Raw genomic sequence first — 16,834 nt, forward strand, 5'->3', positions numbered from 1 at the left:
GAGATCCTGGCGCTAAAAAAATTTTAAAACAACTTTTTGGCTGCCAGCAGTGGCTCACGCCTATAATCCCAGCACTTTGGGAGGCCAAGGGGGGCGGATCACGAGGTGGGGAGATCAAGACCATCCTGGGTAACAGGGTGAAACCCGGTCTCTACTAAAAATAACAAAAAATTAGCCGGGCTTGGTGGCGGGCGCCTGTAGTCCCAGTTACTCGGGAGGCTGAGGCGGGAGAATCACTTGAACCCGGGAGGCGGAGGTTGCAGTGAGCTGAGATCGTGCTACCGCACTCCAGCCTGGTGACAGAGCGAGACTCCGTCTCAAAAATGTGTGTGTGTGTGTGTGTGTGTGTGTGTGTGTGTGTGTGTATTACATTAGAAGAAAAGCAAACAAGTCTAGAGAGTTGGTTGTGGTCCTAGGACTTGTAACAGGACACGTAAACTGGAGCTGAGGCTCCAGTTTGGGGATTCTATGCGCTGATGCTGAGCAAGCAAAGAGAAGCAAGAGTTTGGAGCAAACAGAGAGAAGCAGGGAGGCTTTCCGTGACCCCCCTGTCTAACATGTTAAGCCCTCAACCGTAGCCTTTTCTCTCCACGCCCTCTTCTCTATCCCGTGGTCCACGTTTTTCCCCCTTCTGCTGCATATTACTTGTCTGCTCACTGTCCGTCTCCCCGTTCCATTTCGCTATTGCTTCCCGAAAAGACCACCCTCAAAACGTAAGGGCTTTGCAACAACAATGATCATGCATTTCTATCCCCAAATCCACAGTTTTGATGTTCTGCTCCCTGATGCCTAGGGTCTCGGTTGGGGACTGAAACTGTTTCCATGTATTTCTCTCCACAAAGCCTCGGGCTTCCTCACGACAGGGCAGCCTGCGTAGTCAGCCTTCTTCCATGACGGCGCAAACCTCCCAGACGATTCCCGGAGACCCAGATGCCTTTGGAGCTGTAAGGATGCCTCCCACCCAGCCTCGGGAGCCCCTGGACATCCCTTCTGCCAAATGCCGTTGTGCATAAGGCCAAACCAGATCCAAGGAGAGGGGAATTGGACTCTACTTCTCAATGGGAGAAGTAGTAAAGAAGAAAGTTCTCGGGTTACTGTCCAAAAAAATCGGCCGGGCGCGGTCGCTCTGGGAGGCCGAAGCGAGCGGATCACCTGAGGTCAGGAGTTCAAGACCAGCCTGGTCTGCTAAAATAAAAAAATTAGCCGGGCATGATGGCGGGTGCCTGTAATCCCAGCTACTCGGGAGGCTGAGACGGGAGAATCGCTTGAACCCGGGGAGATCGCGCCACTGCACTCCAGCCTGGGCGGCTGAGCGAGATTCCGTCTCAAAAAAAAAATCGAGGACGGCTCACCATCTGAGCATAAAATGAAGGTTGAACAGATTACCTAGAATATCTCAGATCGGGTGAATTGGCTATAAAACATAACAGTGGCCGGGCATGGTGGTTCACGCCTGTAATCCCAACACTTCGAGAGGCTGAGAGTGGGCAAATCACCTGAGGTCGGGAGTTCGAGACCAGCCTACCAACATGGAGAAACCCCGTCTCTACTAAAAATACGAAATTAGCCGGGCGTGGTGGCGCATGCCTGTAATCCCAGCTACTCGGGAGGCTGAGGCAGGAGAATCGCTTGAACCCGGGAGGCGGAGGTTGCGGTGAGATGAAATCGCGCCATTGCACTCCAGCCTGGACAACAAGAGCGAAACTCCGTCTCAAACAACAACAACAACAACAACAACAACAACAACAATAATAATAATAATAAAAATAATAAAATAATAATAATAACAGTGTATTTACAGATTTTCCCAAGTGTTTAAACACGGTCTGTTGTCCAGCGTTATACACTTAACTCGACCAGTGCACGCACGGTTTGCATAGTGGACAACTTTGTACTTTGTCCTGATTTGTTTTCCTTCAAAGTAAGAGGCTTGATTCTCCCCCGACTCCACCCGGCCCCTCTCCTTTAGGTTCTCCTGTTAGTTGCAGCCATTTCTGACAGGCCTACCAGGGAAGATGCTCAAGGAAAACGATGTTCTGTCAAGCTGCTTGGGGAAATCTTAGTGCTTAATGTTTAACCGGGCGGAGGAGGGGAACCTCATAATAGTTGTGTCCTGTGGGGAAGACTTCTGTTGGGCTGGCGAGAAGAGAAGGGGCCGAAACTTGCCTTTTGCTGAGAGGAAGGTGAGCCCCGCCCGGCCCAGACGCTAGGTCCCTCGGGGACTGGGCGGTGGGGCCGCAAGCTCTTTCTCTCTCTCCCCCCTCTCCTCTCTCTCTCTCTCCCTCTCTCCTCCTCTCTCCCCCTCTTCTCTTCTCTTTCTCTCTCTCTCTCTTTCCCCCTCTTCTTCTTCTCTCTCTCCCTCTCGCCCTCTTCTTCTCTCTCTCTCTCTCTCACTGTCTCTCTCTCTCTCTGTGTGTGTCTGTCTCTCTCTCTGTGTCTCGGTGTCTCTCTCTCTCGTCCTCTCAGGGCTCCCTTTCAGGTCCCAGACTCCCGGCCGCGCCCCCACTTGCGCCCACCCAGCCCCGAGACACCCTGGCCTGTCCCTCAGTAGGTCCCGGGGCAGGCAGCTGGAGAGACCGGAGCGCCGGGGACGTCCCCCAGCGGGGGCGTGGCGTATGCAGATGAGCACGGCGCGCGGAGGCTGCCGGTCACATTCGGTCTGGAACCCCACGTCCCGTGCGGATTTCCAAGTGCTGCCGGTGTGACTTTCCCTAGCAGCGAGGGTGGAGTAAGGGGACTGGAGAGGGTGAGGCGGCTGGGGCCGCATGAGAGAAGTGACCGTGTGTTAGAGAGTGGTGGGCACGAGAGTGTGAAAGGAAGGGGCAATAACAGCTCATACTTACCTGGCAGGGGAGATACCATGATCACGAAGGTGGTTTTCCCAGGGCGAGGCTTATCCATTGCACTCCGGATGTGCTGACCCCTGCGATTTCCCCAAATGTGGGAAACTCGACTGCATAATTTGTGGTAGTGGGGGACTGCGTTCGCGCTTTCCCCTGGTATTCAAGTGGTTGAAAAACAGGCGGGATCACATGGTGTTTGTGTTTTTCTATCGCAAAGACTGCTGCTGTTTTTCCTCTTGGTTAGCTGCAAACGTTGCGATCTCTTGCTTTTCCAGGCCACAGCCGCGTCTTTCCTGCAAGTTTGGGGTGTGTAGAGGAAAAAGCCAGACCAGCTTTTTCCGGCGTGGACTAGGCCCGTGAGGAAAATATCCCAGGAGCTGCTAACCGCTAGCAGAAACGACAGAGTATGTATGGGCAATTAATCCTGGTACAGGCAAGTATCCGGCTCAGAGGTTTAGGAAGGACCCGTCAGGGTTGACTTCCCCGCGTCCCCACCTAGGGGGAGATCGACTCCGCGGGAGCTGCTGATCCCACCCAGGCAGGTGCTGGGCTTGTAGGCAGCAGGATCTTCTGGAAGGACTAGAACTGACTCATCCCACTCCCAAAGAGAAGCAGACGTGTCATGCATGACAGTGAAGGCCGGACTACAAGGCTCTCAAGAACAGTTTGGGTCCTCGCTAATGGCCTTGGGAGACCACGCAAGACTGGTCAGAAAAGCCATGTAGAAAGGCTTTTCATGGGCCGGGCGCGGTGACTCGCCTCTAAACCCAGCACTTTGAGAGGCCGAGACGAGCGGATCACTTGACGCCAGGAGTTGGAGACCAACCTGGGCAACATGGTGAAAATACAAAAAATTAGCCGGGCGTCGTGGCTCGTGCCTGTAATTCCAGCTGCTCGAGAGGCCGAGGCAGGAGAATTGCTTAAACCCGGGAGGCGGAGGTTGCACTGAGCCGAGATGGCGCCACTGCACTCCAGCCTGGGCGACAGAGCAAGACTCCGTCAAAAAAAAAAAAAAAAAAAAAAAAGAAGGAAGGAAGGAAAGAAGGGAGGGAGGGAGGCTTTTCATGAATACTTTTAGAGTCTCCTGACAGCCTCTGTACATGTTCCCAGGAGGAAACAAGACACTCTGATGTTCAGGGCCACCATCCTGACATGGACCTTTCCTTCAATTATAATGTTGCCATTTTGCTATCGTAAGACCCTTATGTCCAAGCCTTCTCAGACCTCAGCACCCCCGGGATATGTGTAATAGAAGAGTAAATACAGGCTAGGCGCCGTGGCTCACGCCTTGTAATCCCAGCACTTTGGGAGGCCCAGGTGGGCAGATCACCTGAGGTCAGGAGTTCGAGACCAGCTTGACCAACATGGCAAAATCCTGTCTCTACTAAAAATACAAAAATTAGCCGGGCGTGGTGGTGCGTGCCTGTAATCCCAGCTACTCGGGAGGCTGAGGCAGGAGAATCGCTTGAACCCAGGAGTCGGAGAGGTTGCAGTGAGCCGAGATCATGCCACATGTACCACTCCAGCCAGCCTGGGCGACAGAGCGAGACTCTGTCTCAAAAAAAAAAAAAAAAAAAGTAAATACAGAACTGGAAGAAGGAAAGAAAAATGTTGGCCGGGCACGATGGCTCACGCCTGTAATCCCAGCACTTTGGGAGGCCGAGGCGAGAGGATCACTTCTTGAGCCCAGGAGTTGGAGACCAGCCTGGGCAACACAGCGAGAGACCTCGTCTCTAAATTAAACCAAACCAAACCAAAACAAAAGGCAGGAGGAGGCTGCAGTGAGCAGTGATGGTGCCACTGCACTCCCACCCGAGTGACAAGAGCCTGCCTCAAAAAAGAAAAAAGAAAAACATGTGCCCCTGGTGCCATAACGAAAAGAGACGTTTCCCCTTCCTTTGAGGCGTGAGTCTCTGCTTTTTGAGACAGGGTCTCTCTCTGTCACCCAGGCTGGGTGCAGTGGCGTTATCCTGGCTTACTCTGCAGCCTCGAACTCCTGGGTTCAGGCGGTCCTCCGGCCTCAGCCTGCCGCCTAGCTGGAACCACAGGTGTGCGTTACCACACAAGGCTAACTGGCTAATTTTAATTTTGTTTTGTTTTGTTTTGTTTTGATAGAGACGGTGTCTTCCTATGTTGCCCAGGCTGGCCTCAAACTCCTGGGCCCAAGCGATCCTTCCGCCTCGGCCCCCCAAAATGCTGAAATTATGGGTGTCAGCCGCCACGCCTGGCCTACGTGAGTCATATTAACAGCTAAATAAGCCTCTTGCCAGTTTTACAACCTAGGAAGGTTTACCCTTGAGGGCCTTGAAGCCACCAACTCAAAAGATAAATATCAAGGAAGATAGTGTCCCCCATCTCCTTTCTATCTCTGGGAATGTACTTGACTGGTTGGTTGATATTTATGTACTGGTTTTTTTTTTTTTTTTTTTTTTTTTTTGAGACAGAGTCTTGCTCTATCGCCCGGGCTGGAGTGCAGTGGCGCAATCTCGGCTCACTGCAACCTCCGCCTCCCGGGTTCAAGCGATGCTCCTGCCTCAGTCTCCCAAGTAGCTGGGATTACAGGCGCGTGCCACCACGTCCGGCTAATTTTGTATTTGTAGTACAGACGAGGTTTCACCATGTTCGCCAGGCTGGTCTCAAACTCTTGACTTCAGGTAATCCGCCCGCCTCGGCCTCCCAGAGTGCTGGGATTACAGGCGTGAGCCACTGCACCCGACCTCTATCTCTGGGAATTTCGCCTAGGTGGCTGGCTCCAGGTTATCACTACCTCCTTGTCATGGAGGTATCAGAGGCTTTATTTTCCCTTTGGCTAAAGGCAGTTAATAACACAGCTGACCGCTCCAATTACCAGTTGAATTGAGGATGAACTGTGTGTAGCAAATGGTGCTAAGTTTCCTTCTCGAGGACAAATTCTTGACAACATGTATTTCAGGGTTTGCATCTGCCTACCTATGTAAAGGGGTGACATTTCCTGGGGCTATAAACGGAATTGTCGGCCGGACGCGGTGGCTCACACCTTCAATCCCATCCCTTTGGGAAGCCAAGGCGGGAGGGTCACTTGAGCCCAGGAGTTTGAGACCAGTCTGGGCAACATATGGAGACTTCCTGTCTACTTAAAAAAAGAAAAGAAAAAAAGAAGAAAAGAAACATTGCAGTTCTGTATCCAGAAGTCCCAGAGTCTACCATTGATTTCCTCAGCAGTTTCTCCAGGCTGTCTCAGAATTTACTGGCATAGATCCAGGAGCAGATCAAAATTCTGCCCAGGTCTTAGCCCACCTTTGTCTCGGCTCTCTTACTGACTATCCAAACTCAAGTTAGGCAAAAAGTGGTAGGGTAGGCCCGGCGTGGTGGCTCACGCCTGTAATCCCAGCACTTTGGGAGGCCGAGGCGGGGGCGGATCACCTGAGGTCGAGACCAGCCTGGCCAACGTGGCAAAACCCCGTCTCTACTGAAAGTACAAAAATTAGCTGGGTGTGGTGGTGTGTGCCTGTAATCCCAGCTACTCGGGAGGCTAAAGTAGGAGAATCGCTTGAATCCGGGAGGCGGAGGTTGCGGTGAGCCGAAATGGCGCCATTGCACTCCAGCCTGGGCAACAAAGAGCGAAACTCCATCAGAAGGAAAAAAGAAGATTACAGGCGTGAGCCACCACGCCGGGCCTACCCTACCACTTTTTGCCTAACTTGAGTTTGGATAGTCAGTAAGAGAGCCGAGACAAAGGTGGGCTAAGACCTGGGCAGAATTTTGATCTGCTCCTGGATCTATGCCAGTAAATTCTGAGACAGCCTGGAGAAACTGCTGAGGAAATCAATGGTAGACTCTGGGACTTCTGGATACAGAACTGCAATGTTTCTTTTCTTCTTTTTTTCTTTTCTTTTTTTAAGTAGACAGGAAGTCTCCATATGTTGCCCAGACTGGTCTCAAACTCCTGGGCTCAAGTGACCCTCCCGCCTTGGCTTCCCAAAGGGATGGGATTGAAGGTGTGAGCCACCGCGTCCGGCCGACAATTCCGTTTATAGCCCCAGGAAATGTCACCCCTTTACATAGGTAGGCAGATGCAAACCCTGAAATACATGTTGTCAAGAATTTGTCCTCGAGAAGGAAACTTAGCACCATTTGCTACACACAGTTCATCCTCAATTCAACTGGTAATTGGAGCGGTCAGCTGTGTTATTAACTGCCTTTAGCCAAAGGGAAAATAAAGCCTCTGATACCTCCATGACAAGGAGGTAGTGATAACCTGGAGCCAGCCACCTAGGCGAAATTCCCAGAGATAGAGGTCGGGTGCAGTGGCTCACGCCTGTAATCCCAGCACTCTGGGAGGCCGAGGCGGGCGGATTACCTGAAGTCAAGAGTTTGAGACCAGCCTGGCGAACATGGTGAAACCTCGTCTGTACTACAAATACAAAATTAGCCGGACGTGGTGGCACGCGCCTGTAATCCCAGCTACTTGGGAGACTGAGGCAGGAGCATCGCTTGAACCCGGGAGGCGGAGGTTGCAGTGAGCCGAGATTGCGCCACTGCACTCCAGCCCGGGCGATAGAGCAAGACTCTGTCTCAAAAAAAAAAAAAAAAAAAAAAAAAAACCAGTACATAAATATCAACCAACCAGTCAAGTACATTCCCAGAGATAGAAAGGAGATGGGGGACACTATCTTCCTTGATATTTATCTTTTGAGTTGGTGGCTTCAAGGCCCTCAAGGGTAAACCTTCCTAGGTTGTAAAACTGGCAAGAGGCTTATTTAGCTGTTAATATGACTCACGTAGGCCAGGCGTGGCGGCTGACACCCATAATTTCAGCATTTTGGGGGGCCGAGGCGGAAGGATCGCTTGGGCCCAGGAGTTTGAGGCCAGCCTGGGCAACATAGGAAGACACCGTCTCTATCAAAACAAAACAAAACAAAACAAAATTAAAATTAGCCAGTTAGCCTTGTGTGGTAACGCACACCTGTGGTTCCAGCTAGGCGGCAGGCTGAGGCCGGAGGACCGCCTGAACCCAGGAGTTCGAGGCTGCAGAGTAAGCCAGGATAACGCCACTGCACCCAGCCTGGGTGACAGAGAGAGACCCTGTCTCAAAAAGCAGAGACTCACGCCTCAAAGGAAGGGGAAACGTCTCTTTTCGTTATGGCACCAGGGGCACATGTTTTTCTTTTTTCTTTTTTGAGGCAGGCTCTTGTCACTCGGGTGGGAGTGCAGTGGCACCATCACTGCTCACTGCAGCCTCCTCCTGCCTTTTGTTTTGGTTTGGTTTGGTTTAATTTAGAGACGAGGTCTCTCGCTGTGTTGCCCAGGCTGGTCTCCAACTCCTGGGCTCAAGAAGTGATCCTCTCGCCTCGGCCTCCCAAAGTGCTGGGATTACAGGCGTGAGCCATCGTGCCCGGCCAACATTTTTCTTTCCTTCTTCCAGTTCTGTATTTACTTTTTTTTTTTTTTTTTTTGAGACAGAGTCTCGCTCTGTCGCCCAGGCTGGCTGGAGTGGTACATGTGGCATGATCTCGGCTCACTGCAACCTCTCCGACTCCTGGGTTCAAGCGATTCTCCTGCCTCAGCCTCCCGAGTAGCTGGGATTACAGGCACGCACCACCACGCCCGGCTAATTTTTGTATTTTTAGTAGAGACAGGATTTTGCCATGTTGGTCAAGCTGGTCTCGAACTCCTGACCTCAGGTGATCTGCCCACCTGGGCCTCCCAAAGTGCTGGGATTACAAGGCGTGAGCCACGGCGCCTAGCCTGTATTTACTCTTCTATTACACATATCCCGGGGGTGCTGAGGTCTGAGAAGGCTTGGACATAAGGGTCTTACGATAGCAAAATGGCAACATTATAATTGAAGGAAAGGTCCATGTCAGGATGGTGGCCCTGAACATCAGAGTGTCTTGTTTCCTCCTGGGAACATGTACAGAGGCTGTCAGGAGACTCTAAAAGTATTCATGAAAAGCCTCCCTCCCTCCCTTCTTTCCTTCCTTCCTTCTTTTTTTTTTTTTTTTTTTTTTTTTTGACGGAGTCTTGCTCTGTCGCCCAGGCTGGAGTGCAGTGGCGCCATCTCGGCTCAGTGCAACCTCCGCCTCCCGGGTTTAAGCAATTCTCCTGCCTCGGCCTCTCGAGCAGCTGGAATTACAGGCACGAGCCACGACGCCCGGCTAATTTTTTGTATTTTCACCATGTTGCCCAGGTTGGTCTCCAACTCCTGGCGTCAAGTGATCCGCTCGTCTCGGCCTCTCAAAGTGCTGGGTTTAGAGGCGAGTCACCGCGCCCGGCCCATGAAAAGCCTTTCTACATGGCTTTTCTGACCAGTCTTGCGTGGTCTCCCAAGGCCATTAGCGAGGACCCAAACTGTTCTTGAGAGCCTTGTAGTCCGGCCTTCACTGTCATGCATGACACGTCTGCTTCTCTTTGGGAGTGGGATGAGTCAGTTCTAGTCCTTCCAGAAGATCCTGCTGCCTACAAGCCCAGCACCTGCCTGGGTGGGATCAGCAGCTCCCGCGGAGTCGATCTCCCCCTAGGTGGGGACGCGGGGAAGTCAACCCTGACGGGTCCTTCCTAAACCTCTGAGCCGGATACTTGCCTGTACCAGGATTAATTGCCCATACATACTCTGTCGTTTCTGCTAGCGGTTAGCAGCTCCTGGGATATTTTCCTCACGGGCCTAGTCCACGCCGGAAAAAGCTGGTCTGGCTTTTTCCTCTACACACCCCAAACTTGCAGGAAAGACGCGGCTGTGGCCTGGAAAAGCAAGAGATCGCAACGTTTGCAGCTAACCAAGAGGAAAAACAGCAGCAGTCTTTGCGATAGAAAAACACAAACACCATGTGATCCCGCCTGTTTTTCAACCACTTGAATACCAGGGGAAAGCGCGAACGCAGTCCCCCACTACCACAAATTATGCAGTCGAGTTTCCCACATTTGGGGAAATCGCAGGGGTCAGCACATCCGGAGTGCAATGGATAAGCCTCGCCCTGGGAAAACCACCTTCGTGATCATGGTATCTCCCCTGCCAGGTAAGTATGAGCTGTTATTGCCCCTTCCTTTCACACTCTCGTGCCCACCACTCTCTAACACACGGTCACTTCTCTCATGCGGCCCCAGCCGCCTCACCCTCTCCAGTCCCCTTACTCCACCCTCGCTGCTAGGGAAAGTCACACCGGCAGCACTTGGAAATCCGCACGGGACGTGGGGTTCCAGACCGAATGTGACCGGCAGCCTCCGCGCGCCGTGCTCATCTGCATACGCCACGCCCCCGCTGGGGGACGTCCCCGGCGCTCCGGTCTCTCCAGCTGCCTGCCCCGGGACCTACTGAGGGACAGGCCAGGGTGTCTCGGGGCTGGGTGGGCGCAAGTGGGGGCGCGGCCGGGAGTCTGGGACCTGAAAGGGAGCCCTGAGAGGACGAGAGAGAGAGACACCGAGACACAGAGAGAGAGACAGACACACACAGAGAGAGAGAGAGACAGTGAGAGAGAGAGAGAGAGAAGAAGAGGGCGAGAGGGAGAGAGAGAAGAAGAAGAGGGGGAAAGAGAGAGAGAGAGAAAGAGAAGAGAAGAGGGGGAGAGAGGAGGAGAGAGGGAGAGAGAGAGAGAGGAGAGGGGGGAGAGAGAGAAAGAGCTTGCGGCCCCACCGCCCAGTCCCCGAGGGACCTAGCGTCTGGGCCGGGCGGGGCTCACCTTCCTCTCAGCAAAAGGCAAGTTTCGGCCCCTTCTCTTCTCGCCAGCCCAACAGAAGTCTTCCCCACAGGACACAACTATTATGAGGTTCCCCTCCTCCGCCCGGTTAAACATTAAGCACTAAGATTTCCCCAAGCAGCTTGACAGAACATCGTTTTCCTTGAGCATCTTCCCTGGTAGGCCTGTCAGAAATGGCTGCAACTAACAGGAGAACCTAAAGGAGAGGGGCCGGGTGGAGTCGGGGGAGAATCAAGCCTCTTACTTTGAAGGAAAACAAATCAGGACAAAGTACAAAGTTGTCCACTATGCAAACCGTGCGTGCACTGGTCGAGTTAAGTGTATAACGCTGGACAACAGACCGTGTTTAAACACTTGGGAAAATCTGTAAATACACTGTTATTATTATTATTTTATTATTTTTATTATTATTATTATTGTTGTTGTTGTTGTTGTTGTTGTTGTTGTTGTTGTTGTTTGAGACGGAGTTTCGCTCTTGTTGTCCAGGCTGGAGTGCAATGGCGCGATTTCATCTCACCGCAACCTCCGCCTCCCGGGTTCAAGCGATTCTCCTGCCTCAGCCTCCCGAGTAGCTGGGATTACAGGCATGCGCCACCACGCCCGGCTAATTTCGTATTTTTAGTAGAGACGGGGTTTCTCCATGTTGGTAGGCTGGTCTCGAACTCCCGACCTCAGGTGATTTGCCCACTCTCAGCCTCTCGAAGTGTTGGGATTACAGGCGTGAACCACCATGCCCGGCCACTGTTATGTTTTATAGCCAATTCACCCGATCTGAGATATTCTAGGTAATCTGTTCAACCTTCATTTTATGCTCAGATGGTGAGCCGTCCTCGATTTTTTTTTTGAGACGGAATCTCGCTCAGCCGCCCAGGCTGGAGTGCAGTGGCGCGATCTCCCCGGGTTCAAGCGATTCTCCCGTCTCAGCCTCCCGAGTAGCTGGGATTACAGGCACCCGCCATCATGCCCGGCTAATTTTTTTATTTTAGCAGACCAGGCTGGTCTTGAACTCCTGACCTCAGGTGATCCGCTCGCTTCGGCCTCCCAGAGCGACCGCGCCCGGCCGATTTTTTTGGACAGTAACCCGAGAACTTTCTTCTTTACTACTTCTCCCATTGAGAAGTAGAGTCCAATTCCCCTCTCCTTGGATCTGGTTTGGCCTTATGCACAACGGCATTTGGCAGAAGGGATGTCCAGGGGCTCCCGAGGCTGGGTGGGAGGCATCCTTACAGCTCCAAAGGCATCTGGGTCTCCGGGAATCGTCTGGGAGGTTTGCGCCGTCATGGAAGAAGGCTGACTACGCAGGCTGCCCTGTCGTGAGGAAGCCCGAGGCTTTGTGGAGAGAAATACATGGAAACAGTTTCAGTCCCCAACCGAGACCCTAGGCATCAGGGAGCAGAACATCAAAACTGTGGATTTGGGGATAGAAATGCATGATCATTGTTGTTGCAAAGCCCTTACGTTTTGAGGGTGGTCTTTTCGGGAAGCAATAGCGAAATGGAACGGGGAGACGGACAGTGAGCAGACAAGTAATATGCAGCAGAAGGGGGAAAAACGTGGACCACGGGATAGAGAAGAGGGCGTGGAGAGAAAAGGCTACGGTTGAGGGCTTAACATGTTAGACAGGGGGGTCACGGAAAGCCTCCCTGCTTCTCTCTGTTTGCTCCAAACTCTTGCTTCTCTTTGCTTGCTCAGCATCAGCGCATAGAATCCCCAAACTGGAGCCTCAGCTCCAGTTTACGTGTCCTGTTACAAGTCCTAGGACCACAACCAACTCTCTAGACTTGTTTGCTTTTCTTCTAATGTAATACACACACACACACACACACACACACACACACACACACACATTTTTGAGACGGAGTCTCGCTCTGTCACCAGGCTGGAGTGCGGTAGCACGATCTCAGCTCACTGCAACCTCCGCCTCCCGGGTTCAAGTGATTCTCCCGCCTCAGCCTCCCGAGTAACTGGGACTACAGGCGCCCGCCACCAAGCCCGGCTAATTTTTTGTTATTTTTAGTAGAGACCGGGTTTCACCCTGTTACCCAGGATGGTCTTGATCTCCCCACCTCGTGATCCGCCCCCCTTGGCCTCCCAAAGTGCTGGGATTATAGGCGTGAGCCACTGCTGGCAGCCAAAAAGTTGTTTTAAAATTTTTTTAGCGCCAGGATCTCGCTTAGTTGCCCAGGCTGGTCTTGAACTCCTGGGCTCAAGCAATCTTCCCACTTTGGACCCCCAAAGTGCTGGGATTACAGGGGTAAGCCACCGCACCCAACCTCAATCTTCTTGTGATCTGTTATGTTGACAACCAAGACAGCTATTTAGTGGTCGATGGGTGGACAGTGTATACAGCATGGACACACTGGACAGAGGCGTGACTCAATGTTCCAGGTAGGACGGCAACAGATTTCATCACGCTGCTCAGAACAACATAAAATTTAAAACATAAATCGTTTCTGCAGTTTTTCATTTAATGTTTTCAGATTTCAGGTAACTGCTGTAACTTGAAGAAAAGTGAAACTGCAGAAAAGGCAGGACCACTGGACTGCTGCTTTCATTCTACGCCCACGTTTTAGAGTGCATTCCCACAATAAGCACTCTAACAATGTAAACCAGGGGCCGAGGGATGCACCTTCCACTCTACTTCCTTCCCCAGAAAAGATCACCTTGGTACAGAATAGCAAATGGGTAAGTGAAACACTGTATAGCTTTTGGCCCTATACTTAGTATTTCTTAACATTTACACAGCGTTTTCACATTTCCAAAGCACAGTACCAACGTTTATTAATCCTCACAACACCCCTGTGAGGTAGGTCAATATGTCCTTTAGAGTAGAAAACTGAGGCAGAGGTCAAGCAAACCTGCCCTGGGCCACAGAGCAGCAGATGAAGGGGCTAGACCTGGATCCAGAAGCTAGGGCTCTTGGTCCTGCCTTCATCCACTGGTGGACATCACATGGGCTTATTTTTACCAGTGAAGGTTATGTGAAGGACAAAACGCACTCAGCCAGCAACGGAAAATCAACAGTTCAAACAGCACTGGGGAACACGTCAGTTAAAGAGACGAAACACTGATCAGCTCATGAATGAGACAAGAGAACATGCTGCTGAGGAAGTGTGGAATCATCACGACCGGGGACTAGACCAAGAATGGGCGCTCAGGAGGGTTCAGGAAAATGTAAACAAACTAGGAACCCATCCAAGGGGTGACAGGCCCAAATCCCTATGGGTCTCCAAATGGTAGAAAAATTAGAAAAAGATAGTGGAAAAATCCAACCACGCAACCTAACTTTAAACTAGGAATGACAGTAATGTTCATTCACATTAGAAAGGCCGACAGTGTTTGTAATATAACTACTGGCGACAGTATCCTATTTGTATGCCAACTTTCATCTCAAGTATTCTACTTTTCTTTCCCCACAGACAAACAAGTGTTGTTCTTTACAGCAGACCTCTTTCCCTCTACATACCAATCTATCCACTCGCATAACTACTAAGTGGCTCACTGGTATATGTCTCATGCTTAATTGGCTGAGCTAGGCGTGGAATCCTGGAAACCACAACAGACTGTACTTTGCTCCTGTATTTCAGGAATAACTGTCGCTAACCTGCCTCTGTCCGATTCCACCTTCTATGAAGTACACACAGAGGAGCAGTTCATTCTTTTGTAAAGGGATTGGTGGACTTTGTTCGAGATGCCATTTCAAAAGAAACGAGAAAAAAGAAAAACTAAGACCTGCACTGTAAAGCATTATATAGGAGTAGATTTATTACAGCTACTCCACATTTTCCAGAGTGATACAATTACCAGAGAGTTAAAAACTATCACTGTTATCGCTGTTTATTTTACAATAATTGGTTTAGTCTACAAGTTTAAGGCAAACATACTAATGCATTTGCTTTTCTTCAGAAATCATACTTATAAAGATTACATAAAATCTGTCCCAAAACTTCTAAGAAATATTCAGTAATTAAAAATAAGTCTGATTAAGATGCTTTACCAGGATACATGAATGAACTAAGGTGATATATAATGCTTTTAAAAACAAAATTAAAAAAAATTCAAAAAAGGCAATCTTCATCTTGTTTGAACAATGCATTCTGAAAAGGTTAAACTTCAGAAATTATTTAAAGGTAAATAAGATTGGCAGCCATAAGGAATACTATTTATAAAATAAACAGAGTTATAGAGGCTACTTTAAAGAAGAATGAACTTTGGACTTCTGAGTATGACAAGTGCACGATGATGGACACTGTCGTGGAGAACACAGTGCAGCATCACAGCACACAGACTGGCATCGCCTAGGTGTGTGCTGCTCCATGTTTCTCAGAAAAAGAGGAGTAGATGCACGTTTTCAGCTGTTTTCTGTTGGTTTCCAGTGAGCATAAATGCTTAACATCATTAAGAAAACAAAAATAACATTTGAAGGAAGGCAGCCCTTTTCAACAGGAAGGCGGAGTGTGGCTTATGTGTCTCCATTTAACACTGCCAGGCAGTTCTGCAGCAACTGTAGGTTACCCTAAAAAAGGGATAAAAAATAAATTATAAATTTTAGTCCAAACAATCTAGAAGACTCCTACTGAAAATACACTGTTAGAAACCACATAAAATATAGTGTTAGAAGTCATATGACTTTATCGATACATTAGAAATTTAAAAACAGCCATTCATTATATACACATAAAGGGTTAAACACATAAAATTACATAATTTGTTTCACATACAATAATACTTTCTACATACCAGATTCTTCAGTAAATTTCTTTTTCTCTTTTTTTTTCCTGAGATGGAGTATTACTCTGTTGCCCAGGCTGGAGTGCAGTGGCACCATCTCAGCTCACTGCAACCTCTGCCTCCCGGGTTCAAGTAATTCTGCCTCAGCCTCCCCAGTAGCTGGGATTACAGGCATCTGCCACTATGCTCCGCTAATTTTTGTATTTTTAGTAGAGACGGAGTTTTGCCATGTTGGCCAGGCTGGTTTTGAACTCCTGAACTCAGGTAATCCACCTGCCTCAGCCTCCCAAAGTGCTGGGATTACAGGCATGAGCCACCACGTCAGCCTTTCTTTGTTTTGATATGGAGTCTTGCTCTGTCACCCAGACTAGAGTGCAGTGGCATGATCTTGGCTCACTGCAACCTCTGCCTCCTGGGTTCAGTCGATCGTCCTGCCTCAGCCTCTTGAGTAGCTGAGATTACAAGTGTGTGCCACTACACTGGCTAATTTTTTGTATTTTTTAGTAGAGACAGGGTTACGCTATGTTGGCCAGGTTGGTCTTGAACTCCTGACCGCAGGTGATCTGCTTGCCTTGGCCTCCCAAAGTGCTGGGATTACAGGGGTGAGCCACGGCACCCAGCCTTCACTGTAGGATGTTTAACAGCATCCTTGGCCCACCATGTACTGGTAGTAACCATAGAACACCCAGTTGTGATAACCACAAATGTCTTCAGCTATTGCAAAATGTCCTCTGGGGGGCAAAATCACCTCTGATTGAGTAGTACTGTTAATAGAACAGTTATCAGAAATCTAAATACAGAGAACTCAGGTCAGAAAGAACTTGAAAAAGTATAGAATCTGGCCAGGCGCGGTGGTTCATGCCTGCAATTCCAACACTTTGGGAGGCCGAGGTAGGCGGATCACCTGAGTTCAGCAGTTTGAGACCAGCCTGGCCAACATGGTGAAACCCTATCTCTACTAAAAATACGAAAATTAGCCGGGCATGGTGGTGTGCACCTGTGTCCCAGCTACTTGGGAGGCTGAGGGAGGAGAATCGCTTGAACCCAGGAGGCAGAGGTTGCAGTGAGCCGACATCACGCCACTGCACTCCAGTCTGGGGCAACAGGAGCGAAATTCCATATCAAATAATAAAAAAAAAAAGTGCAGAATCTGGAAACTGGACACTGACATCAGTCTATAGCAGGACTCAGCAAACTTTTTGTGTAAAAGGCTAAATAATAAGTATTTTAGGCTGTTTCAATAATTCCAGTATGCTACTACGTAAAAGCAGCCACAAAGCATAAATGAATGAGCTTGGCTGCGTTCTGATAAAATTTTATTTATAGATACTTAAATCTGAATTTCATAATTAATACATGTCATGACATATTATTATTATTATTGTTATTATTATTATTATTTTGAGACGGAGTCGTTCTGTCGCCCAGGCTGGAGTGCAGTGGCACCATCTCGGCTCACTGCAAGCCCCGCCTCCTGGGTTCACGCCATTCTCCTGCCTCAACCTCCCGGGTAGCTGGGACTACAGGCGCCCGCCACCACGCCCGGCTAATTTTTTGTTTTTTTAGTAGAGACGGGGTTTCACTGTG

General features: G+C 49.9%; 1 protein-coding gene and 2 non-coding genes across 3 annotated transcripts in view; 1 reads left to right on the forward strand and 2 right to left on the reverse strand.

The window, feature by feature from the left end:
- Positions 1-2,835: 2,835 nt before the first annotated feature.
- On the forward strand, positions 2,836-2,999 carry LOC112629571. The gene has a single exon (XR_003120668.1). It is a non-coding gene; the product is annotated as a U1 spliceosomal RNA (small nuclear RNA).
- A 6,683-nt stretch (positions 3,000-9,682) lies between these two features.
- Positions 9,683-9,846, reverse strand: LOC112629582. Its single transcript, XR_003120676.1, has one exon. It is a non-coding gene; the product is annotated as a U1 spliceosomal RNA (small nuclear RNA).
- Positions 9,847-13,271: 3,425 nt separating this feature from the next.
- Positions 13,272-16,834, reverse strand: part of SNX6 (sorting nexin 6) — a 71,986-nt gene continuing 68,423 nt past the window's right edge. The window contains exon 14 of the mRNA XM_025391700.1: positions 13,272-15,032. Within this exon, the coding sequence (XP_025247485.1) occupies positions 14,979-15,032 (54 nt within the window). The 3' untranslated portion in view covers positions 13,272-14,978. The remainder of the gene's footprint in view (positions 15,033-16,834) is intronic.

This window comes from Theropithecus gelada, chromosome 7b, assembly GCF_003255815.1.
Source record: "Theropithecus gelada isolate Dixy chromosome 7b, Tgel_1.0, whole genome shotgun sequence".
Classification (NCBI taxonomy): Eukaryota; Metazoa; Chordata; class Mammalia; order Primates; family Cercopithecidae; genus Theropithecus; species Theropithecus gelada.